The sequence below is a fragment of the Echeneis naucrates genome, chromosome 18 (assembly GCF_900963305.1).
Source record: "Echeneis naucrates chromosome 18, fEcheNa1.1, whole genome shotgun sequence".
Taxonomy (NCBI): domain Eukaryota; kingdom Metazoa; phylum Chordata; class Actinopteri; order Carangiformes; family Echeneidae; genus Echeneis; species Echeneis naucrates.
This window is the reverse complement of record NC_042528.1, coordinates 2885156-2911748: the sequence shown is the minus strand read 5'-3', so window position 1 is coordinate 2911748 and position 26593 is coordinate 2885156. Positions and strand designations below refer to the sequence as shown.

Genomic DNA, 26593 nt, shown 5'->3' with positions numbered 1-26593 from the left:
TGTGGAGGATTACCGGCGTGACGTCAGAGGCGGCGGTGACAGGCGGGGGAGGGGGGTGGGGGGGAGCGAGCGACCCCCCCCCAAAAAAAAAGGAAAAAAAAAGCGGGAGCGCGCACAGAGACAAAACGACAGTAGCAGGAGGCGACTTCCGCTCAAGACCTTCGAAATAAAAGTAGATCTGTCTGCGTCCTCACATCCAAACTCACCTGTTTAAGATCTCTCACTTTAAACTTCTGTTTCTTTTATGTTTGTTGATTGTATTTATTGTAGTCTTCATTCACTGTACGGTGTCCTATAAATATAATTCATTATTTTATTATTGAACAACAAATTATTAGTCATTTACATAATTAAATGACGTTACAGCTTAAGCAAATGTATATGCAAAATTATTTTATGTTTCCTCCAGAATATAAAGAATGCATACACTATATTTTCACATCATGAATCAAGAATTCTTTGTTGGCACATAATATTTTGTTTGGTAGCTCCAATATAAACATCAGCATCTGGGTGTTGATAAGTACAACTTTTGACTAAATGAGCTGTGTGTGCAGCATGAATAGTTTGTTAAAGGTAGACTATTACCAGCTCACATTTACAGGCAAAGTTGGAACAATAAAGATTTCAAATCAAATTTCGACTCTGCAAAAGTTGGGACTTCATATGCATCGTTGTTGCATATTCCAAAATTTTCAGCTAACTGAAATACGCTTAAATGCCACAGATCTGAAACTTTCATCGCTGAAGTCTTTAATTTTAGAAAAGACAGACCGCCTTTTTATCTTTGTATTTTTTACAACTCTACCGCTGGCTGGATTCACATCCTGGACTATGATCTGCAAGTGCTTGCGTGAACCCACCAATGATTAGGTGCAAAGGAGGGGTCCCACACCCAGACAATTACAAATCCTGACTGCCAATGCATTGTTGCAGTGACTGTGCAGTTCACAGCAGTGTGGTACACTGGTGTGTGATTGCCTTTGAGGAAATGAGAAGTTTAGCTGCCAAGAGATATAAAGTGTCGAGCGTTTTAAATATAAATTAAAATCTTTCCCTAAAAACACAACTGAGCTCATGGCTGAGCTTTGTGGTGAATTCAGCATCATTAAATGCCTTAAAGCTCATGAATCTAAAAACACAGCAGCCAGTGAGAATTTCAACTTTTTTGTTAATAGGATTCATGAGTATGAAAGTCACAGACCAAAATAAACTTTACAAAATTCAAGCCCCATCCCTGAGCCTAACAAGTTAAATCTGTTAATATAATTCTCAGAGCAAACTGGGGGTGATTTCATATGATGTTTTCACGATGTTAATCTTGCGCCGTCCAGGCCATGAGAGAGTTGAGATTCAGTATTCAGTAGTCACGCTGGGACAACACAGGTTGTGTATACAACCACACATACACAATCTTGGAAGGTCCAAGACAGTTTCATCAAAGGAAAGAACCCGGATATTGTTTGTTCCCGAGGGAAATCTGTCTTTTTCACATGATCCGCGTCACACTATCACCAAAATATTGTACTGGCAGAGGATCAGAAATTGTGATTAGTATTTGGACGTATCCACTTTAGGTTTCATTTGCATCCTTTTTAAAATGTTACAGATGGTCCTAATAACTCCTGCTCGTACTTACGTTATGTGACAGTGTGATTTATTTGAGGTTTAAGAAGTTCAAAGTATGACTAATAAGGAATATGATGCTGAAAAAGAGGCGTCTCTCATCGCCGGCTGGAAAACTGACAAGTTATCGTTAAAAAGAGCCAAAAGTTTTTCAAGTGGAGCGCATTTTGGCCTAAACGTCCCAGGAGGCCGTGTGCCGCCTCTAAACAGCAGGACCACTGAACGAGATAAAGTGTAATTAGGGGAGACCTAATGGCCGAGGGAGGGATCCTCATTATGCCTGCACGTCGACCATGAAAATGAACCCTGTGAACATGTACTGTGTAGGAGACACTGCAACTTTATAGACCCCTTCAAGATTGATAGATTCATTCTCACAATGTGTTTTGACAGTAATTTCTTTCACTCAGTTATTCTGCAATGTTTTTGCGCTCGTGTGCGCTCACTCTGTTTAACCAGAGAATATTTCTTCCTTTTTAAGATGTTGCTGTGCACGGCTGCCCACAGTTTTTCTGCGTGTTGTGTAAGGAATCTTTGCAGAACAGTAAAATTCATGGAGAAACAACAGAAGCACGCTCACCGTGACGTTATGGCATGTCTCATTGAGGTGGCTTTGCTGATATGGAATTCATAGTGTGGCACGAAATAAGAAGGAGATTTGGTCAATTTTATGTGCTCACCAGGGAGTAGGAGAGCCAGAAGAGGAGGGAAGTAACAGATCTTCAGAGGCAGATACAGAAGTTTGTGTATACACAAGTTGCAATACAAACAGGAGATGGAGGCTTGATAACTAAATTAAGGGAAAGGGTGCAACTCAAATAAGCAAAACTGATGCACCAATGGCCCAGCGCACCTCTCTCCCTCTCTCATTTGCTCTCTGAAACTCTCGCTGTCATTCACAGAGAGCGAAGGAGAAAGAGAGAGAGAGAGAGAGATGAAATTCAAGGGATAGCTGTAGAGGCACGTCATTTGGATATTCTGGAAGCTCTGCAGAAGAGCGTTCTTTGCATTTTTTTTTTTTTCCTCATCAGAATTGGATTCAGGACTTAACCCAGCCCTATACAAACGTGCATGAATTGTTTCTCTTTGACCAAGGTCGTCGGTCTCTGCAGCACAGGCAGGAGAAGAATAGACAGCCTTTGGATCAAACACTGCACCCAAGGTAATTGCAGGTTGCAGCGAGGTGAGAACACCCAGAGGTGGCTTGGATATTGTGATTTGGGTGCGTGAGTTATGTGCTTCTGTGGTGGACAAGTGAGGCAGAGCATCCACAGACACCCAGAGGAATATACAGAGAGTGTGAGGTGGCTGCTGACAGCTCAATGAGAGGAGGATACGAGGGACTATTTAAGTTTCATCTGATGTGAATCGCTTTTTCCTGCAATGAAGAAGTGCGTGATGTGGATTTTTTTCTTGAGCACAAAGAGGAAATGATCTTGCTTGTCGCACAATTGCAATCGAACATCACAGCAAAACTTTTTCTGAGCCACAGACCACTCTGAAGAAGCGATGAAGGAGTCAGACCAGACCAAGGACAATCCCCTGGTGTGGGACTTTGACCAGCCCTGGGACTCAATCCTCAAACCTGCTGCACGTCTTTGCCTCAACACTTTGGATTTCTCCGACCTCTGGGATGAGGAAGACAGCACCGAGGACGAGGGAGCTAATTTAATTAGTGAATCGTCAACTTGTCTCCGAGCCCCTCCTGCACCCCCCCCTCTTCCTCCCCCTCTTGCTCCGGTCTTGCCGTCAGCCTCACTTAAGGGTACCAGCATCAAATGTCGCACCTTAAAGCTCCACTGGCGGGAACTGCAGAGTCTGGGACCCCTTCCTCGGATGACCCGGTTTGGGACTCATACTATTTGGGCCGGCCTTGAGCCAGTGTACTTGGATACAATCCGACTGGAATACCTTTTTGAGTCTAAGGGCAGCAGCGCCTGCTTTAATGTGGCTTCTGCACGACAGGTGAGCAAACAGCTTCATCGCCACTCACATTAGTTCAGTTTGTGCTGTTCTGTTGTCGTCACATTTTTTCTTTCATTTAAACTTTAAGGAAAATGATTATGCAGGAGTTAAAACTCAAAATCAGGTCACACAAACTCTCTCTCTCATCGGACATTTTTATCCAGTTTTAGTGACTACAGTGCCCAACTACATGAATACAGCTGCAGAAAATTCAGATTTTCACGCAGTCTGTGAAAGCAACCCTGTAAAGCGTTTACAAATACACTTAAGAGTATCACAAGAAACGTGTCTGCCTTCTTCTCTGTCCGAACACAGAAGCAGCCATCTGTGTCGGTGTTGGGAATGAAGCGAAGTAACATCATAACCATCGCACTGAGCAGCCTGCCCCCTCCCCGCCTCCTCCCCCCTGCTATCTACAGCATGGACGGCAGCGTGCTGGACAGAGAGGACATTCAGGTGCAGTATTTTACCGTCATCATTCGTTCGACCTCTGAAGTTTCGGAGGGCAGAAGCAGTTAATCTCCTTCCACTCTCCTCACAAAACAGCGGCTTCAGGCACTAACTCCAACAGAAGAGGAACTTTCTCTGATCAAAGACGCAAAAGCCCAGAACCCCCACTCCCATCTGGCCCAGGCCGAGCTCTGCCTCCTCACTCTGGGGGAAATCTCTCACCTGAGCTCCAGGCTTCAGCTCTGGGCGTTCGCTCTGGACTACGACTCCTTAGAGAGGGTGGGTGAAAGTGCAAGGAACATGCAAGACCAACGACACGGCGCCACCCATCGTTAGGTTTTTTTTTTTTTTTTTAAGTAGCCTAATCCTGATTAGTGTGTCCCTCCTCTACGCAGGAAATCGCAGAGCCCCTCTTCCATCTGAAGCTGGCCATGGAGCAGCTAGCAGCCAGCCAGACCTTTCGATGCATCCTGGCGACAGTGTTGGCGATCGGTAACTTCCTGAACGGATGTAAGGTGAGTTGTGAATACCACCCGCCCTCAGTGTAGCTTTCATCGTTGGTGAGTCTGTTTTCTCATTTTTATACATCAAGGCTCGTGGATTTGAGCTGAGCTACCTGGGAAAGTTGTCCCAGGTGAGGGACACACACTCCAGACAACCACTGCTTCACCACGTGTGCGTGCTGCTGCTGCAACTCTACCCACAATCCTCGGATCTCTACTCTGACATCAGCGCTGTTACTAAAGCTGGCAAGGTGTGTTGTTGCAGCAGCGTGTGTGTGTGTGTGTGTCTCCTGAGTTTCATCTGAGTCTGGAAAATGAACTGACTGTGGCAAAAAGCCAAGCCGGTCAAAACTGGAACTCAAACTAATCTGGTCCTATTTATTATGTTCATTAAATCAAGTGAGCGACAAAAGACTGAAGAACTACTTACACAAACGTCTTCCTCTCATCTTTTCAGTGCGATTATTCCCAAGTCCAGTCCAGCCTTTCTCAGCTGGAGGCCCTCTGCAAAGCATCATGGGAGCAGCTGAAGGTGCTGGATAAGGCTGACGAAAAGAGGAAAGGAGGAAAAGCTGAGAAGAAGAGGGCAGGTGGAGGAGATGAACCCCTGGCCTCAGAAGGTCCGCTCCGTCACCGGCTGCCGAAGATTTTGAAAGAGTTCGAGGAGAGGCTGAAGGTCCTCAGAGCCGTCCATCGGCGGGTTATCAACAGGTTAAAAAACTTCCCAAATCATAAGAGTGTCTTTCTCCAGTTAACAGTGTGGTTAGTGTGTGAAATGATTTCTTTTTCTGCAGGTTCCACTCTTTCCTCTTGTTCCTGGGCTACTCCCGAGCTTTGGTGAAAGACACCAAAGCAGAGGACTTCTGTAGAACCATCAGTAACTTCTCTCTGGAGTACCGGACCACTCAGCAGGCAATCCTGCTGCAGAGAGAGCGGGAACGACAGAAAAGTGGAGCGGAGAGCCCGGGCCCCGGCACGCCGATAGGCAGGAGGAAACGTCAGCAAACTCCCGCACAGGTTTGCAAGTTTGATGAGATGTGAAATGACGGCGCTGTGGAGTGTCTGGTCAGATGTGAATACCTGTCGATCCAACAGGAAGGTGAGAAGAGCGAGGAGCAGAGGCAGCTGGAGGAGCTGCTGAGGACGCCTGAGTCAGCCCGGAGACTGGACGCCAGTCTGCCTCGAAACCGACGGAGGATGGCTGACAATCAAGGTGCTCTGTGTGATAAACAAAAACTCGACAATCTATTACATGTGTTACACTGAAACCTGTTTTTTTTTTTTTTTTTTTACTTTCTTAGGTCCACTCTCACGGAAATTGAAGTGGTGAGCCGGCAAGTTTAATTTTAAAAGCAGCAGGAAACTGTTGCATTGTTGCTGTTAGTCACAGTTGTGCCATATTGTGGATGTCCCATTTAATATCCACCTGCTTTTGTTTCAAAAGTGACGATGCATTAAAAAAATAAGAATCTGTGTGTGTGTTTTAAATGAAAGATAAAAAAATGAATATCATCTTTTTTTTTTAATAAAGCGCCATGACGTTACTCTGTATCCTTCCAAACATTAAACATTGCGTTGTACGACGCTGACAACTGCAAAAAAAAAAAAAGCGGAAGTTTATGGCGTCACGACGCTGTACTTCCGCCGTTTGCCGCAACCAGTACGTGCGTGCGTGCGCGCGCCTAAAGGGTGAAACTCGCGCGCTCGCTGATCGAGCAGCCGTTGTTTTTTTTCTACTATTAATTAATACCTGTAAAATAAAAAAGAAAAACACGAACATCCAATAAGGACATGTTTTGTTTTTTGTTTGTTTGTTTTAATTTTATTATTGCGCGAGCGACATTCAGACGAGTCCGCGCGCACCCCAATACGTCTGACGTCAGTCGCGTCTCAGACTGACAGGAAGCTTCCGCCAATCGGTGATGGACGACTGCGCACGTGTGGCGGGCTTGTCGTCCAATCGGAAGCCGGGGGCGCCGTGAGTGGGCGTGGCTCTCCCCCCGCTGCGTGCCGAGCCGACGCCATTTCATGTCGCACCGCTTCCAAGGTGATCCGGTCCTTCCGCAGAGCCGTAAACGGATCTCTTCTCAAGTAAACACAGCGTTGACTTTTACTCATTTTTAGTATTAAGCTCCTGGTGAGTATTTTTAAACCGAGAGGCTTTTTTTTTCTTATTTTTTTTATTTTTATTTTTTCCAGACTTTCAACCGTCTTTGGGACTTTTTTTTTTTGTTTTTGTTTTTTTGTTGTTTTTTTTTTTGTTTTTGTTTTTTTTTTATGCAATTTTTCCCTGGCTGGTTCTATTTCCTGAGACTGTGTTTGGGGTTTTAGTGGCGTACATTTTGTGATGGCACTAATGAGCTGCGCAGAAACTAGTTTAAAGAGATCTTTTTTGCTTTTATTTTTCGAATAAGACATTTTAACACCTCAATTTTTCAGGGCTGCTGTGTTACCTAATGCTTGATCTGATTGTGGTCGTTGTTTTCGCGGAAAGAGAGATGGAAGACTGTTCCAGTCTTTTCCGGACGGTGTTCAAAACGAGTCGGCCTTTTTCTGGAGATCTGTTTTTAAAATGTTTTTTGCCCCCCCCTCCCGGTGTTTTGCCCCCCCCCCCCCCCGGTAACTCGATTTGCAGTCGTTGACATTGACTCGTTTTTGCCTGTTTTCTGATTTTGACAGTGATCAGACAGTTTGTTTTCTGCCGCAAATCTCTGAGGAGTGATGTAATTTTTCAGGATGTTTTTCCCAAAAGGAGAAGTGGGTGCGTTTTTTTTTTGTTTTTTTTTTTTGTTTGTTTGTTTATTTGTTTGTCTTTATTGAACAATAACACAACAGTGTTTTGACGCATTGTGCAGTTTTGCAGCATTTGGTTATTCTGGTGTAATCATTAAAGTTTATTTGCATTCAGTCCATTCATTCAGTGGCATTTAATTCTGCTGTGGAGCTGTTTAGATCCAGGAGGTGGGGGGGGATGGATGTGGGGGGTTGCACTGAGCTGTAGTCAGGCCACCCCCCCCCCTCAGATCGCTCTGGTCTTTTATGTTTTAGAGCTTTATGACTGATCAAATACGTGTCTGTGAAGAAATCCTTCCTCTAATATGCATCCAAGGTTTTCAGTAGGAAGGCAGTTGATGACCCCCCCCCCCAAACTGTAAGTTTCCAGTTTTTGCCCCCCCTAACCTCGGTATGTTGAACCCCATGCCGTCCTCTGGATGTGTCCTTGAGCAGGAGTCCCCCCCCCCAGGCTGGGGCACAGAAGTAGGGCGGCCTCTTACCCCTCCACCCCCGGCTGCCCCCCCCCCCCCCCCCCACCCACCCACCTCCGGGCCAGCAATGCCCTGCTGTGCTCTGAAACTGACACCAGTGTCTGATCCTCACACTGGTCGATGTCAGTTCGTATATCTGCAGCAGTCAGATGAAAAGGCCGGTTGTGTTATGTGGACAAAAAGTAGCAGGAAAGCTCAAATCCATTATTTGTGTTTTTGTTTTTTTTCCTAACTTTTTAAATTGGTTTTTGATATTATAGAAAAATAGTAACTGAGCTGGTGAAGGACATCAACTCTGTCTGTTGACCATCAATGGTTTCAGTTGTAGACGTTCAGCTGTCCATTAAAAATAAATGGTTGAATTGTTAAGTAGTAATTATCTGGATCATTTGTAGCATCAGAGGTAAAAACAAACAAGCCAGCACCAGAATTTTTTTTGTCCAATTCAGTCAAAAAAATAAAATAAAATAAAATAAAATAAAATAAATAAATCAGTGAATGAGGAAGTAGACCCCGCCAAAATAAGATCTGACTGACCTAATACTAGTGTGCTGGTGGTATCAGGGGTTTTGTTGTTTGTTTTGCTTTTTCAGACATTATCTTTACAGTTCCTCCCCTGCTTGTTGTAATAACAACACAACATTTCATTTTAGAAGGGTTTCTTTTCTAATATTACTTTTTTGTTTCCCCCCTGTTTAGTTTTTGAAGCCACTTTTTTGAACAGCGGCAAATCGTAAGTTGGTCTCAACCTTTTTTTGGTTTATTTTTCGCTTCAACTTTTGCACCTTTTTTTTTTTCTTTCTTTCTTTCTTTTTTTATAATAGTCCACTTCTGTTTTCACCCCTTTGTGATTTACCACATTCCCCCCTTTTTTTTATTTCATAGAGCAAGTAGCATGTAGTGTTTTTTTGTTTGTTTGTTTGTTTGTTTGTTTATTTTTATTTCTTTATTGTGCTGTGAAACTAGAAAATCAACTGCTTCATTTTCAAACTGTTTGGCCTCATATGAAATCACAAACATGTTCCCAATTTATGACAATTAAAGACATAACATGTTCAGTTTTGATTATTAGAAGCCTGAATTGTTAGCTAATTGCTGAATAACACTGCGGTCTCCTGCACACAGTCTTCAGAGGAAGGACTGGCACTGACAAAGGCGAAATATGTTTTTTTTTTTTCTGCCTTTGACTCTTTTTTTTGTGCGTGCGCATGTCATTAATGGAGTCGTATCTGGTATACTACTCACATGAAAACAGACTCCTGCTCTGTAAGAGGCGCTGCTCTGGATTATAACAGTATGTTGCTATTATTACACCCTGTGGTGCCCATTAAACCAGCATGCCTCCTGAAAACCATTTTGACTAACTTATTCAGTGATCACTAATTCACAGTGTAGTTGTTATAGAACAATGATTTGTTCATCATTTTATTAATTGCAATTATTGTTACACAGATTTTTTTAATGTACCTCATCAACTTTTTTTCTTAATTTCTACACATGAGAATTATAATAATACAGGTAATTATGCACAGCTGCACACATGTGGCATCTGTTCTTACTGCAAAGCTGCTCTGCCAGTCATTTTATTTTCAAGCATGAGGCTGGAGTTGCAGTGTCTTTCACAGTTTAAGCACAGACATTCACTTAATTCACATAACTGATGTGTTGTTACGAACCCACTAGCAACAAACGAAGTACATTCCTACCACTATGAGGCCCGGATGAGGCAGAGGAGACCGAAAACTGACACTAAAATGAATGGACACCTTAAGACAGAATAAACATTCAGCCATTTAGTGACACCGCAACTAAACATCAAGTTGCTAAATTTGAAATCACAGTGGCAAACAAGTTATAAGTCCAAAATAACGTCCCTGCAACAAACACCACTTCTGTGAAGCTTCTGATGTTTGCTCCGTTTAGATTATGATCAGTGTTGCCAAAAAAAAACCCAAAAACAAACCCCTCAATAAAACTGATTCATGCAAAAATCTTAGCTGAGCTGATGCAAACTGTTGAGTGGTATTTAAGCTTCCTTGTGTTTCCAGTTGTGCTAAGTCATGTTTCATTTCATTAAGGAAAGAAAAGTGCCAAACAATCGTAGATTAAATATTAAATCCAGTGTGGAAATATTCACTAATACCAGACTCCCAATAAAAACAGTGTTTCTCTTACAGTCCAACAACATACCACATGGAGTATATGAGGATAAACTCCCTTGAATGTGCCACAAACAATTAGATCTTTTTTGCAGCCTGCAGTGACCCCCTCCCCACACACAGACACACACAGACACACACAGACACACACACACACACACACCCTCCGCCTCCTGCGTTGTGGACATCCTGTCAGCTGGCCAAGCAACAGAAACGGCCAGATCACGCAGGGGAGGGCAGAGTATTAAACTTCTGGACAGCCCCTCTGCTGCACAACCATGTAATCCCCTGCTAGTCGCTGCTGCTGGGCTCCAGTTTTATGTCGTGTTTTTGGCAGCTCAGATGGCTGAGACAGAATTAGCAACAACACAAACGGTCAATGAGCAAAGCCAGTGTTTACCCAGGATGATGTTTATGTCTCGACACAAAAGTCAGCAAAGGAAAGGAGACACCCTAACAACAGGAGCCTGGAGCGAACAATCATAGTTTCAGTTTTAAATTAATGGCCATTCATTATTAGTACTCATTAGTTGTTGGCTTTACTGGACAAATATGCAATAAAAGTGCCCACTGAGAGCCGAGCAAAGCCGTCCTGAGACTGAACGCAGCAGCGATTTCAGCCTCTGTGCTTGTAATCAAAAGCTGACACAGTTGGTGCTGCTAATTGTATGACGCACTTGTGCCAGTCGCTCCCTTTGCTGTTTCTGTAATTGTGAATTACAGCAGATCTGCTGCTGCACCACACAAGGAGGAAGAATCTGAAAAATGGTGGTTAAACTTCATCCAAGACGATCCCAAAGCAGAATCCAACACACAACCGTCCTTTGACTGAAGGACGATGAGGAAGATTCAGGACTAATCATTTACATTTCCATCTTTATTTCATATTTACAGAAAGAATTCTAAACCTGAACGTTAGAAGCTTCATTGAAGTGGTGTTACTGCAATTTTATTTCTCATCACTTATCACGTTTACACATGCTAATGAGTAGATTGAAAATGAACAAAGTGTAAATGCACTATGTTTTTGTCATAATAATCCACCATTTATCCCACAGGTTTTCTTTCTTTTTTTAACGGCCACCTTCGATTTTTGAAACATTTTTCTCCTGACCTGCCGCTCCCCCCAACTTTTAAACCCTCACTGGGTTCCATAGAAACCCAAGGAAACGAAAGAGAAAAAAAAAAACCTTTTGGAGGTGAAGTACAGTCAATGACTCCATCTCTCATAGTTCCTCGACGACCCTCTTCTCTCCAACAGAGTCAGACAGGCAGGCAGACCTCCACCGACCTGAGCACAGACACAATGGAGTGAGTGCCGGCAGCTTCATGACCCGATCACACTACTGTCTATTCTGCTGTCTCATATCTACACTCAGAGGCTCACGCCTTCCTTAAAAAAGTGCAAACGCACATTTTAGTGTGCGCAAAATACATGCAAACGCAGAATCCAGCTGTACTGTTGAAGCACGAGTTCTGTTATAGTTCCTTGCTGTCTGTGTGAGGTGTGTTTGCACAGTTTGCTTTGACGCTTCATAAGTAGTTAATTAGTCTGCAGCTGATCAACAGATACAAAAATGAATCTTAAATATGAAGATTTTCTGTCTTTATATCATTGTCTTTGGCTTTTGGGCTGCTAATAATTTAACAAAAGTCATTTTGGGATTTCCTTACTTTTTACAGAAGAAAATAATTGCCATTATTTGCACTCTTTTTCTGATGATGAAAATTTAGGCACAAAAGCTGTAAACACTCACATTTAAAGTATTATGGTAGAAAAAGGATTTATTAATCTTTTTTCAATCACAAATTGGAAATTTCCCTTATTAAGAGACACCACTGTGTGCTTATCAGCTCATTCCTTTTCTGCTGACACTTCTTGTCTCCTTGTCCTCCACCAATTGCGTCCGATCTCACGTTTTCTCCCCTTTCTTCTCCCTCCCCACCGTCCAGTTGGTCGTCGTCCTCCACCTCCAGCAGCATGGCCAGCAGCAACGTGACCAACAAGACCGATCCCCGTTCCCTCAACTCCCGCGTCTTCATCGGCAACCTCAACACCCTGCTGGTCACCAAGGCCGACGTGGAGGCCATCTTCTCCAAGTACGGCAAGATCGTCGGCTGCTCCGTCCACAAGGGCTACGCCTTCGTCCAGTACTCCAACGAGAGGAACGCCAGGGCCGCCGTGGCCAGCGAGGACGGCCGCATGATCGTTGGGCAGGTCCTAGGTGAGAAGCTTGACCTTTACCCCCTGCAATGACAACATCATGTCACCGACAAGAGTCCTGTACAACTGTTCTAGCATTCATTTCCTCCTCCACAAGAATTAGAAGGAAAGAGCCATACCAGTTTTATGTCTGCACAAAGGAAAATATGAAGAAATCACATTAATTCAAAGCATGCACCCTGACAACAGACAAAGGAACGCCATGAATAGGCCACGAGTCTGTTCAAGGGCAGAGAAAATGAAATAGAGGTTTTTAAAGTAAGAAGTTTTCTGTTGAAACCCGGGAGCTGAGCCATCTGCTGCCCTCTAGTGCGAAAAACAGGTGCTTAAATGACGCCGCCGAAAAGGTCAAACCTAAAAATACTAACATCTCAGAGGAAGACAGCTGTTTCTAATCCAGATTTTCTAAGTCCGAGCATGTTAGAAATAAAACTTAGCAATTACTTGCGAAGTCTGTGTTCATCTTCCAAAATAAGATGCAATCAGGTTGAGATGAAGGAGTAAAAGAACGTGTTGATGTGTGTTGATTTCACTTGTTTCTGACTCTTTCTCCCGCTCCTGACAGCCCCGATGTTTTCCTTTGACTCAGTGTTTTTCCTCCCTCAGACATCAACCTGGCAGGTGAGCCGAAGCCTCACAGATCGAAGACAGTGAAGCGTTCGGCGGGAGACATGTACAGGTGTGTTACGGCCGGCTGGATGGAGCTCCATGGAGGGAAAATTTAGTTCATCTTTCTCCTTTATTCCTTCTCTTTCCACAGTTCGTCTTTTGATTTGGACTATGACTTTCAAAGGGATTACTATGACAGGTAAGATGTCTTCACTCATATTTGAATCAATGCATCAGTCATCCAGCAGGCTGATGTGAGGTGTTTGTTCAGACTGAGCAGTTTCTGTTGTTCACATAAAAAATGGTTTTAGTTTAGTGTTACATCACTATTAATTGAGGTCGCCAGCATCATGTTGTCAGTGAATCCAAAGGTGTTCGTAATGAAGACGCATTTCAGTAAAACCAAAGGAAGACCAGTCATTCAGTGTGTTGCTGCGTCTGCCTCAGGATGTATTCCTACCAGTCCCGGGTGCCTCCTCCGCCGCCGCCGCTGTCCCGTGCTGTCATCCCCTCGAAGCGTCCCAGGGTCAGCCTGAGCGGAGGAGGGAGCCGAAGAACCAAAACCAGCTTCTCCTCCTCCTCAAAAAGCAGCCAGAGGACCTCACGTACCAGTAAGTCCCACGATGCCGTGAATAAAGGTGTCCTCCGGTTTCTTTCAGCGTTGTCTTCTGTTCGTGTCACCACAGTGAGGGTGGACGATCTGCAGACCATCAAGAGAGAACTGACACAGATCAAGCACAAGGTGGACTACCTGCTGGAGAGCTTAGAGCGTATGGAGAAAGACCACAGCAAGAAGTCCGGTGAGCCTGAGATGACAGTCTGAAAGACAAAATTACATTAAAACCTTTTTTTTTTTTTTTTATTAAGTCTCTGTGACTCACATGGATGAGTCATGAGGGGATATATGAATATTCGTAATCCTGATTTTAGATTAGGATAGTATTTAGTTTTTTTTACGCTCCTCTGTAAGTTGGGCGGATTTAAAAGGCAGAAGATCTTCAACTGCTGCCATCACTTTATTTTTCTGGTCCTTGAGCCCATCTGCTTTTTGAACTCACTCACCCATGAGCACATTTTTCCAACTGTGACTTCAGACACGAAGAGCTCCAAACCGGAGCCCGGGGAACTCTCCCCCCTCCACTCGTCTACCTCCAGCAAGAAGGAGGACAGCCTGAAGCGGGACAGAGAGAGCCAGGAGCTGAACGACTCGGAGGAGGAGGGGGACCTGCTGGAGGACGAAGACGAGGTGAGGGTGAGGGGACAACAGAGATGGAGAGAAGTCAGCGACTTCACCTGTGTGATGATTCAAGATGTGTTGTTGTTTTGTTTTGTTTTTTCCTTCTGTGCAGATGAAAAGCAGGGGAAGAGATGACGATGACGAGGAGGAAGGAGAGCAAGAGGAAGGAGAGGACGACGGTGACAGCGCCAACGGAGACGAGTCCTAAACGCTACAAAGACACACATGCACTGAACTATTGTGTATGCTTGTGTTTCCCCATCAGACTTGTACACAGTGGTCATGTGCTCATATCTGCTGAATTGACTGGACATTAATGTTAATATACAGTTTATTGTAGACATTTCTGTCTGTCAAAAAGATACACAAAATCATTAACCTGTCAAATGTTTGTTTCTGATTTCTTTCATTTTCTTTCAGTTTTTTTATTATCATAATTTCATTTTATTTTTTAACAGACATCCTCTGACACTGGATGAATAAAAACTCTTGATGTGTTACCTTTAGACAAACTGTTAGTTCAGTTAACATAATTTAAGTTTGCGTAGCTCAGGTCTATGGGCTTCTCCAGTATATATATATATATATATATTTAAAAAAAATCAATAGAAATACTTTATTGATTTTAGATTAATATGTTGAAGTGATGCCAGAAATTTGGCAACCTAGTAGTTAGCAGTGGCTAATATTTTAAACAAAACAGAAAAAAATTAAATAAAATAAAAGCTCAGGTGCAACGGTTCTAATAAACTATAGACCTGACACAGCTGTCGCACAGTCTTAACCAGCAGATGGCAGTGTGTCGTTACAACTGGCCACAAAAAAACTGAAAACAAAAAGACAAGAACTTTTTTTCTGTCCTTTGCTGTAAATCTTGACCTTAAGCTTGTCAGATAACATGAGCATGTCAGAAATTTCACATTGGGCAGCGCAGCCACTGGGACGAGAAACCCTCATTTTAGCCCGGAAAATACTTTTGTTTGTTGCTGAGGTGTTATGACCTTAACTGACCTTGACTTGTGTGATGCAGTGCTACTCCATATTTTTCTGTTTCTGTTGATGTTCTGTTTGTCATTCAACTGCACTGGTGGACATTAATAAACATAATCCCCGAGTTGGATCGTGTGTGGGGCTTTGGTACAGTCTCATGGTTTTTGTTCAGGGTGTGAGATAAGATGGAACATTAAATCATGCATTAAACTGAAGAAATAATTTTTGATTGATGCTGGCTGTGTGTTCAGTCAGTGTACATTTTAAATGCAGAGCAGTCAGGTTGAGGCTGAATGGGACATGAGTTATTATGGCGTCCTTTAAAAGCTGCCTGTAGATCATCCAAGATGGCAGCTTTCCTTTATTCCTCATTGATTTATCTCCATTTACTCAAAGATATATATATATATAAAGAAAGAAAAAATCAAAAACCTCTATATTAAGGGATGTTCCCATCCTTATTATTGTTTTTCTCTTAATTATATTTTTTTGGATAACCATTTTGTAAAGTTTTTTTAAAAAGTTCCCACAATGCTTTGGGAGACTAAACCAGGAAGTGTGACGTCAACACTAGAGCTGAAGGTGAAGCTTTCTATATTTTGGAAAATATACATTGACAAAGTGGGGCCACAAAATATGCCGAAAGTATAATTAATAGTTCCTCTTTAGGGTGTAACATCGAGTTTAAAGCCAACTATCACTGAAATGTTTTAATACTGAGGGGAAATTTAAAAATAGCGGTATTTTCAAGCAAGTTCTGAAATAAGAAGGAGCGTATTTATTATGTCACTTCTAACCAGTCATTTTGTCATTTATCAGCGATGGACTTCGAAAAAACGGGCACCGTTGAAAAGGGTAAGTCACACAGAATTTAAAAATATGGGAATATCGCCTGTGTGTTAGGTTTTAACTGAGTTATTGCCTAAAGAAGGAGTTGTGCATTTGACGCAAATCGCAGCAGCCAGACTCCATTGAGAGTTTTAAGTACCTTTCACCTCATCACCATAGTTTCGGCAGACAAAATAAATCAATCCCTTCATAGTTTGTAATTCTCAGTTTCAAAACAGAAAATCAGCATCACCTACATGGACATATATCACTTGAGGGAGTCATTGAAACGAAGCCGAGCATATTTTTGTTTTTAATACAAACTGGATACAGAAAGGAAGAGTAAAAATTTGCATGTTCGTTAGTTCACAGCTTCATTAGCAATGACAAAGCTTGCATCAATACACAGCGTGCCTATTAATACACATTATCCTGCTGGGAGTCTGAGACCCTGAAGCTCAGTAATCAATGTGAGGACAGAGAGGGATAACTGATCGATGAGCAGCAGTCTTCGTGGTGAATTGTGATTAATGAGAGGACAGCAGACAGGAGTAGAGGATAACGAGGCTGTGGATGGATGGATGGTCGAAGGGCCCGCAGAAGACTGGAGACAGATGGAAGAGCGGAAAGGACTTTGCGGGTGAAGAATGTGTAACAGTTAAAGTGAGTGATTGCAGCACAGTCCCTTCAGTTGAAACGCTGTCTGAGCGCCGGTGGCTCTTATGCAACGCTTCACTGCAAGAACAGTCTGGTGGCCTTCTCAGAAAACACTGGAAACGTTTGAGCTCGTTTCTATTTTCAGCTTTTTGATGGATGGGAAATTTTTCCACGTCTCCGAGATACTCACTGTATGGGCATGCTTTTTCACTGTCAAAGGAATAGTTTCTTTTTTTTTTTTTTTAATAATTGAGCCACATTGCACAACAGGCCTGAAACAGTGAAACCTTTATTCTTTGCAATGAATGGCAGCATTTTCAAGAAAGTCATGAAGCGGCCCGCAGCAGTCAGGACAACGAGGCACTTTTTCATTGGTGACATGGATCCTATTAGTGCTTTTGAACTGTCACATTGCTCACATAGTTGTGTAATGTGCTGCAGCGTGTGTGTATATATATATATATATATATATATATATATATATATATATATATATATCCAGTCTTCAAATCATTTAAAAGCTTTGACATTAAAGTGTCAACCCACATGACTGCAGGAGGGGTCAGCTAGAGAGGCAGCCCTCACTCAAAAGGTTCTTGAACTGAGCCATCAAAATGACTGATAGATTCTTATCTTAGGAGATAAAACGTCAGACTGCTCAGAGGAAGCAGGAAACTGGACAAGTCTGTGATTGATATCTAGATCTCACGTTGTTAATGCTGTGACTGAGTGAACAGTGATGAAGCGGAGCCTCTGTTTTTCTGCCTCGGTTTTAGATGGGCGCTGACATGAAATAGTCCTTACTGATGTTGGTCATTTTGTTTTGTCCCGACCGGAAAAGCTTTAATAACATTAAGAACGGCTGCTTTCCATTTGGGTGGACCAGCTGAGCTCACTGTGTGGACTACTGGCTCAGCTGGCACAGCTAAATGTGGCAGAGCCACTAATAATGCCGTTCGTTTCACCTGTGTGACCGTCCTTCCTGTCATGACAAATCTAAATGTGAGAGCTGTTTGTGATAAAAGACATCTTCACGATATATCTTTTATCTTTTCAGACAGCTGGATTGTATGAAAACGCATCGCTCTTGATCATTTTAGCATCACTTTTGTTTACCCAGAGATCACACTTTAACAGATATAGTACATACTTCAGCACCATAAGTGGCCTTTAAAACAACAAGTAGACATGTTGTGTTTTGGTTCTTGTCCAAAAATGTCTGTTCACAGATTTCCAGATAGATAAAATGTATATTTAAACTTAAACAGATGTAAACTACTCTGAGTGTCCAGGAAAAATAACCAATGCAGCCATGCAGGTGGGTGAAGAGGGGAAAATGAAAGGGACACAGTAATCATGAGGCAGCGAGAGGTCAAGGTCAAGTTCGGGGGGGGGGGGTTGGAGGAAGAGAGCGAGGGATGAGAAGGGTGTGGGAGAGAAACAGAGAAGAGGGAGATGAAAGCAGAGGAGCATTGTGGAGCTGCAGAAAGGGGAAGGAGGGGAGAGGTGACGGGGACTGATAGAGGGATGAAGCTTTAAGCCTCTGAGACTTCTCAGCACCGCTGGGAGCTCATTGTGTGAAAGTGTGTGTCTGCGAGAGAGACAGACAGAGCGTGAAACAAAGACGGGATGAAACAGACCTAGAAGTTTGAGTTCTGGAAGAATTTGAGTGTGTTTGTCTGAATTTGAGTTTGAGGGAGCTGAGTAAACACAGAATGAGATAGGACTTAAACATAGGAAGAGACATTTTAATTACAGCACTGACAAGGTACCAAAAGAGGGGGGTGTGGGGGGGCACCGCTAATAAAACAGTTGTATTGTCTCCCAACTATTAATGCAAGTTCTTAACAAAGTCCCTAATTGATAGTCGGCCATGTTAACAGTTAGAAAGCAGTTAACAATTAAAAACAGACAGCTGGATTTTTATTTGCAACCAACCATTACATTATCTATTGATTTGTGAACGTGTGGTCTTGAAGGAAACCAGAGACTCGGATTGATTGCGGCCCGATCCGTCCCAGTGCGTCCTGGAGATGTTTCTTGAAGACTAAAAAAAATCCCCCAAATTTTAAACTTGCATTAAAGAATGAAAACAGTAGAAAGTTTTGGTGTTGCCGTTGTTGCTTGGTAAGAAAACTTCTTTTTTTTTTTTTTTTTTTTCCAGAGAATCAGAAAGCTGAATAAACAACAAAAACACTGAACACAAACCCGACTGAGACCACAGAAAGACCCTCTTTTCTGGGTCCAGCCTGTCATGGCTGCACTTGGCTGCACTTAATTTAGCGCCACAAAGAGGAGCCCGACTGTACCAGTGTGTGTGTTTGCGGGAGTGAGTGTGCGTTTCGAACAGCATTGTGCAGCGGTTGCCCTGCGACTAGCCCCATAGCTGGTGTGAATATAAATGAGAGAGAACGAGAGTTTTCCACCGCACACAAAGAGGGAAGAGTAGAGGAAGAAAGAAGAGGAAGAGGAGGAGGAATTGTTGCCGGAGGCTGTTTTGCTTTTTCTCTCCTCGGCCATGTTCAGCAGAGGGACTAAAAGTTGGATTATCTCCATCTCTCTTCTTTTACCTTCTTTAATTTGTGTGACCTTGTGAAACATCTCCAGTCCATCTCCACCCCCCCTCTTCTCTGTTTTTAATGCTCTTTTATCCCACCATCATCCTTAACCTTCCTCCCTGTGTCCTGCCATTGTTCCAATCTTCCCCATACATCACTGCTTGCCTCATATCTCTTTCCGTCTCTTTAACCATTAAACACCATCACTCTCTTTTCCCTCCTTCCGTCCTTCTCCCTGCGGAGCGATTGTTTTCCGATATCCTCAGATATGAAGCAGCCCTGCGGCAATCAGTCCTCAGCGTCCCTGTTTCTCTTGGATAATCTGCTTGTTTTTCAGCTACATAAAAATCTGTTGATATATCTGTTTTTCAGAAGAATACATTCAGACCACACTGACTCTGACACTGCACACACACAAATACAAACTCTGTCAAATGTACCAATCCTGCATTCAATCTAAAAGCGTTTGTTGGTAAATACCTTAATCCGTGCAGAGTGGTGTTGCATTAATGTCCTCATTATGCAGAATAGCTGCCTTCAGACCATATATACATTATATAACAGGAGAGGTGGTCCAGATGCTTTAACACACAAAGAATATTACAACTTGGGCAAAAGATCGGTAGATGTCCTCTTAAGTTCTTTTTACTTTCAGATGTTTTACACATAAAGTGTTTGAAAGTTTTGGGCAAAATAGAGAAAATAACTTTTAAAAATGATTGTGCTACTTGAAAATAATGAATGTGGACCCTGAAGAACTCCCTTAAGGAGCCTTTTGAGACCTCTGCTCTAAGTTACCATATTTAGTATGGTATACTTCCTCTAACTGCCTCTATTAAAGCGTCATTAGGACTTGTAATTGGTTTGATTAGTTCTATTTGCCTGATTGTTGTCTCCACACTGATTTCCTGACTGTAATTGTAAATCTCTCTCTTGAAAAAGACACCTTGATTATCTAAAGACGGCCTGATTAAATAAAGTTACTAAATATAAATGTCCCCGAAGTGTTTCAAAGACCTTGTTGAACAAAAGTGATTTCCTCCAATTATATGTAGATTTTCGCTGATGAAGCCACAGAGCTCGAGCATACTCACAAACAATTAGTTTTTTTTCTTTGTATTACTGAAACGTGTCAAAGCGAGCGTGAAGTGAAATCACTTTGTGCTGTAAATTTAGGTAAACTGCCACATTTCTTAACGTCGAATGGTTTCTCAGTTCAGACCTGTTAGTTGCTGAATCTGGGGACAACACTAGATTTTAATCTCACATTACAGTCAGTGGCTGTGCTACAGTTAGTCGACTAACTTAGTCATTAATGTACTTTCCAACACCCAGATTGCGCTTCCATATAGTTTGCAGTGAAAAGGTGTCCTTTTCACTGTATGTCTGGATATATAATTATATTACTGTATGTGTTAGAATGATAATAACAACATAGCAGGAAACCTGTCTGGTCTTTGGTCCCGCAGAGATTCTCTGTCCATATGGTGGACGTCTGTTGTCTCGTTTTGTTGTGTCATTTGCTTTCCAAATCATTAATATTCATTAATATAGCTCTAATCTTTGAAATTGGGTTATTGGCTCCAGTCGAGGTTTCTGCCTCTTTGCACTCGCTCTCTTTCTCATGCGGCTCTTTGACTCAGTCTTCGTGCTGTTGTTGTTGTTGTTGTTGTTGTTGCTGTTGGTGGTGTGTTTAAAAAAGGAAGAAAAGAGAGGACCAAGAGAGAGAAATGAGTTGTGTAAGAGAGACGGAATCGAGGAGACAGCTGTGACGTCACGGCCACTTTAAGTAGGTCAGGCATGAAGTTGTGATGTCTCTTACACTGGAATTGCATGCAGGGACACACCCCCTTTTTCCAAGGCCACAGGAAAATAAACTGCACCCCCCCTCCCTCTGCAGCTGTCTCAAATCCCCTCCCACACACACACACATATACCTTCTTGTCACCATAATCACTGAGATTGACAGTAACAGTGGACTACTATAATCCCAGAGGAGAGGCAGGAACTTTTACTGCCCCCCCCCCCGCTCCTCTTCATCCTCTTCCCTCCCCCTCCTCTGCTTCCTTTCACAAACATCAGCTCTCACCAAAGCCTCTCTACTCGCTCAGACGCTGCCGAGCTATTTTTGATGTTCTTTTGATTTTTTTTAGCCTCAAACAAACCCACTTGTTCTTCATCAGGACTTCACAGCGATGAATTGAAGTCGGGGTTTGTGTAGAAGATTGTGTGTGTCAGCCAGTGGAGGACAAATTTATACAAACCCTTAGGCTGAGGCGAGGGGGGGATGGTGGTAACAGGAGAAGGATGTGCGAGCTCGAGAGAAAACCTGTCAGTGGAGACGCTTAATGTGACAAAACCTTCAAAATAAAAATAATAAGTTATTTACATCAGCTCAGTTTAAATCATTAGAATAAATTATCATGATGATGATCCTCTCCAAATGCTCAGTCCTCTTGGTGAACAAATTAAAAAGATCTCAGAGCACCTTTTTTCTTTAAATGCATATTAATCTAATAATGTTTTAACATTCAGCACATGAACCATAACTAAACTCAAAATGTCCATTTAAGCAGTCCGATTAGAAAGATTTAAAGCCAAAATCTGTTGTTTCCCATCTCAAATAACATGCACTTCACCCCCGTTTTAGAATATTTAACTTAAAGGTCCAGGAATTAAGACAACGATGACCAAATACTTCTTTAGTTGTAAAAGAATCATTTATGTTACTCAAGGTGACAAGTTCTTTTGCATGTAGCTGTCGCAACAATCAAATTAGATGAGGAAGTCAGAAGTGTCAGGTGTTATTTATCCTACAGGTAGAAAGAATTAAATCTGTACCAGCGTGTGGTGTATAAAATGAGTGGACCCAATCCAAAAAACAACACGGCTCATAATATTAAGGTCAAATGAGTAATTCTGGGCAAATCTTCCCTGTTACATAAGAATGCAGTCAAAGTATTTGTGGCATTCTGCTATTTACTCCTTTTTTCCATATTACAGGAACACATATTTATTTACACTCTATCTTTATAACTGTCTTCATTCCTCCCTCGTGGATCTGTAAAGTGACATGCTCAGATCGGTTCTACCTTTTTCCCCCAGTCGAGTCTACTCATCTGGTTCAAATGACTAAAACATGGTTTTTGACCAACGTGTTGCTGTAATTATACTCATTCTGTCTAAGAGCATAATCTCACCAGCATCATCAGAGTGTGCTGTGACTCGTTAATCCCAAGTGTGTCAGCTCAGCGCCTGCAGAGCAAAAGTTGAAGTAAGGTCTCTGTTCGACGCCGTCAGTGATGGTGAAAGTGACAGATATGTGACAAAATATTGGTTTAAAGGAAAACACTTCCTCCTCAGAGCCAGCTTGCTCCTCCTGTGGAGCACGGCTTCAGGTACAGCTTCAGTCAAATCACACTTTGGACATTCGTTTTGAGGTTTTCTTCCGAGCTTTTTACCTTTTTCCAGTTATCAACACTAACCCTGGTGGACGGCTGCCAGCGGGGGGTCGGCGGTGGTGTGGTGGGGGAAGAGGGGAGGAGGACCTGCGTGCATGATTTTAGGGGCGCACACAAAGAGCAGCTGGGGTCATGAGGTCAACTACAGTGATTAAAAAGAGCCTGGTTTCGCCGACAAAGGCCACCAGCGACCAACTGGAGCCGCGGCACTATTATCCAGTCAGTTCTGAACTCGTAGAGAGGGGAGGAAGAGACGGGCGGATCAAAGCGACTATTCACAAAGAGCTTTTTCTCGAAACAAGGGGGACGGAGGACAAGAGAGACTGAACTGCTGAAGTGGAGCTAAAATGAAGGTGGAAGAGATGGAAGTTAAAAAAAAAAAACAGCCAGGATGGAGGAGACGTGCTCACAGCCTGCTACGCCTTGTGACTTGATATTACTGTATTCTTTAAAATCCAGAAGATCAAAGCCACGATGACGTCCATCGCTTCTTCTCAAGAAAGATAAGAAATGTGAGAGATTTAAAAGTAAAGAAGCCGGAGCAAAGTCTTTCTCCTTTGTCTGGGTATCTTCAACGCTGCAGGAGAGCACGAGTTGTTGAGGATGATGGACTTCAGGGAGCTTGAAGTCTGAGCAACAGCCATCTCTCTGGCATTTTATTTTTTATTTTCTGGGACGGACTGGTCCATAATTTTATTTTATTTTTATTTTTCATTTTAAGTTTTATATTTTCTCATGCCCATATTCATTACACTGTGCTCATCCTCCATTCAGTCCACTCATGTTGAAAAATAACACTTTGTATGGTAATTTTTTTTAACCTCAGTATTTCTCAAAGCTGCTACCAACAGTGTTTTTATATTAACCGTGAGTTTAATAACTAGATGTAAATGTGAAAGGGCACAACCATTTTAATAAAATAAAAGTGAATTATCATCTGATGCTGCAGCTGCTATATCTTGCAGCCAATTGTTTTTGTTTCCCGACGCGCACCTTTAACATTTCAGCCCATTCTTATTAATCAGTCAGTGCTGTTTTCAGGTCCACGGTGCACTTCCAGTTCATTACAAAATGGCCACCAGACGATGTTAGCATGAACATAACGTGAAGCATTTGGAGGCAGACAGTTCCCTCAGTAGTTGGTAGAGAACAAAAAGTGAGTTGGTATTGCATTTGATTAATCAGGTGGACAGAAACGTGAGTCCAAATCACTTCCAATGTTTTCTGTGTTTTGATTGTTTAAATATAACGAGTGCAAATGCAACACTACTGCATGTCGGTGTTGTGATGGCAGATGATTTGTGCTGCCCCCAAGTGGGCTGTATGAATATAATTTCATCTTTCAAAATAATTTCAAAATCAATCTGCTATTTTAATTTTTTTTTCTTTTTTTTTTTTATACCTGGTCAAACGTTTCTTTGGCGTATCGATGGGTATATGTGTGTTTGTGGGCTGGAAGCAGATGGGATCCCGTGAGACAGACCTAGAAATAGTTCGTTGGATTTGAGCTGAAATGAAAACATGTGGCTGATATCTTTTCCGGCCCCTTGGTTGAGTACGTTGGCAGGCTACCTGAACCTCCCCCGGCTCTCTCTGTTCAATTGTGGCTAAGCTGAAATTTCATCATCTTAACAGCACTATAGTGAATTACAGCACACAGGCAGGCATTTGACTGACACGGAGGGTCAACTTAATTATAATAGAAAGGAGCAACCAGTGCAATCAACAGTTTAACTGAGACGCAAAGAGTTTTTTAAAACTGTGTTAAATGCCTCAGGGGCCACTGGATGCTTTTTCATTTTGAATATAACATTGCATGAGCAGCCAGCCGAGTCATTTCCTCTCCTGCTCGACATGTAGCTGTTTTATCAAAAAACAAACACGAGCTTTTCCAGGCTGATTGTTCTCCCCTATTTAACGTGTCCAACACTTCGTTTTTATTGTGTGCTCCACTAACTGACATGTTTGCGCTAAGAGGGATTTATGTGTTTGGCCCCGTGTTGGTAGGTGAAGTCAAAAAATGCCATAAATCCCGACAGACCGCAGACGCAGGTTTTGTATTCAGAACTTGGATGTGGACAAGGAGGAAAGTTTTCATCAGCCACTGAACCTGCAGGAAGCTCACCGACAGACATTTTGCTCCGTAGAGTCCTGGTGCTCCATCGCTGATAGCTCACACAGCAGCCTTGGCCCGGGACCTTTTTAAAGTCCTGTACCAAAGGTCACACAGAGGTCAGGACAGATGGAAGGTGGTGGTGGGGGCGCTCTTCCATACCAAATGTTGTCAAATGAGTTTCAGCTGTCTGGCGACGATAGCGCGGCCAGTTGTTGCTTGGAGAAATGTAACTGATGCTATCTGTTGATGGAGGAGGACATGCGTGTGAATCTTTGAACTCCAGGGCCATTTAAATCCGTCTTAAGCGGTTTCTAAAGATAGACTGAACTGTGAGGCAGTTCGTTGGTTTCAACTAGAAATCGTGAATAAAATCATCCACAGCAGACGAAAGTCGAGGATGCCGAATCACTGCGATCTAACGAGCGAGCATGGCCGGCAGAGGGTGTGCGTTACGTCACCTGAAAGCCGTTTAATCCAGCCAAGCTGTACAGCTGGTGGGCCAAGATAAGCAGCGAGCACTGAAGTAGAACTGGAAATTGACACAGAGCACGTCTGCGACTCTCACCGAACATACTGTTCCTGCTTTTAATCGTGCAAATAATGCAGCGAATTGCTTTAACTACAGGCCCACAGACAAAAAGTGAAAAGGAAAGTTTTTTTTTTTTTTTTTTTTTTTTTCTGAACCGCAGACCTTTCTGAGGTGGAGTTTCAGCACATGGTGGGAATATGTCAGTTTTTAATCCACTCAAGCGTCACGCCGTGCTCATTCAGCTCTTTCCACGGGAAACAGTCCACTGGAAGACCGTTAAGATTTGCTGCATTTAGACAACTCGACAAAATCCTCAAATATTACAAATGTTGTAAGGGCGTCCCGTTTTATGGCAGGATAGAGAAATGAATGCCGCCACGGAAGCTGGAAGAAATTAGTAACAGCAATAACACACCAAGTGTTTGCAGTTGAAAAATAAGACCGGTGTTGTCACCTCCAGAAAGATTCAAATTTACAGTCTGGTCTCACTGTAGACGCGACTGGAAAGCTCATACAGGAAACCAAAATGGCCGTCGAATTTACGATACAGGTGTGTGTGTGTGTGTGTGTGTGTGTGTGTGTGTGTGTGTGTGTGCCACTTGGGGAAACCATGACTAGACTTACATAACCACAGCGCTGATGAGTGATGTCCTGCTTCTCCCTGGCTCTGCTCCGGGTCTGGACCACAGTGGGACGACATGCTTCCTGTGTATTTTTCCCCTCTGCCACTCGATGAAGAAGCTTATTATGTATTCAGGAGCAGGAAGCGGATTTATGTAACTCTGGTATTTCATGGTTAAAGGCGTTCATTCATTCATCGCTGTTTCCAGGTCGCCGGGGGGCGGGGTCACCATGGACAGGTCGCCAGTCCGTCACAGAGACAGACACACACCAGCAACCACTCACACTCACACTCGGACCTGCGGACAGTTTAGAGTCACCAGTTAACCCAAACACTCTCCACACAGAGAAGCCCCAGGCCGGGAATCGAACCCGCGACCTTCTTGTTGTGGGGCTACAGCGCATTTAGACTAAAACTAAGTAATGTCTGCATCATGACAGGTTGCTGGATGAATGCTGGATGCAGATTTGTGTAGCACATTGTCGATCTATCTATGTGAGTGTGTTCATATAATTTTAGATTAAATTTAGTGTTAATTAATTAATTTTTACAGATCGACCAGTCCAGTAAAAAATGTAGGTGTCTTCCTCTTCCTCCACTTCCGGTCCAGGTTCGGACTCCAGGTGTGTTTATTTACCTGCAGGCTCGCGTCCAGGCGGGAAAGCTCAGAGCTGCACGAGCTGAACAAGAATGGACCGTACCAACGTGAAATCTGCGACGGGGGGTGGAGGAGGTGGAGGAGGAGGAGGAGGAGGAGGAGGAAGAAGGAGGAGGTGGGCGAGCCAGACAGAGA

General features: G+C 43.0%; 2 protein-coding genes across 4 annotated transcripts; both read left to right on the top strand.

Moving 5' to 3' along the window:
- The first annotated feature begins 2509 nt into the window (after window positions 1-2509).
- On the top strand, window positions 2510-6088 carry LOC115058824 (FH1/FH2 domain-containing protein 1). Its single transcript, XM_029526358.1, has 9 exons — window positions 2510-3591; window positions 3907-4047; window positions 4138-4320; window positions 4437-4556; window positions 4634-4795; window positions 5002-5255; window positions 5339-5561; window positions 5640-5757; window positions 5846-6088. The coding sequence occupies exons 1-9, from the start codon at window positions 3136-3138 to the stop codon at window positions 5872-5874; spliced, it is 1686 nt and encodes a 561-aa protein (XP_029382218.1). The 5' UTR covers window positions 2510-3135; the 3' UTR covers window positions 5875-6088.
- Window positions 6089-6804: 716 nt separating this feature from the next.
- LOC115058825 (heterogeneous nuclear ribonucleoprotein C) lies at window positions 6805-15159 on the top strand. 3 transcript variants are annotated; one of them, XM_029526360.1, is made up of 9 exons: window positions 6806-8543; window positions 11028-11280; window positions 11923-12194; window positions 12800-12872; window positions 12954-13001; window positions 13250-13413; window positions 13489-13602; window positions 13897-14054; window positions 14152-15159. In XM_029526360.1, the coding sequence occupies exons 2-9, from the start codon at window positions 11183-11185 to the stop codon at window positions 14245-14247; spliced, it is 1023 nt and encodes a 340-aa protein (XP_029382220.1). In that variant the 5' UTR covers window positions 6806-8543; window positions 11028-11182; the 3' UTR covers window positions 14248-15159. The 3 variants fall into 3 exon arrangements, with proteins under 3 accessions (XP_029382219.1, XP_029382220.1, XP_029382221.1); XM_029526361.1 differs by having other exon boundaries at window positions 6807-8543; window positions 13897-14048; XM_029526359.1 differs by having other exon boundaries at window positions 6805-8543; window positions 13250-13602; window positions 13897-14048.
- The last annotated feature ends 11434 nt before the right edge of the window (window positions 15160-26593 follow it).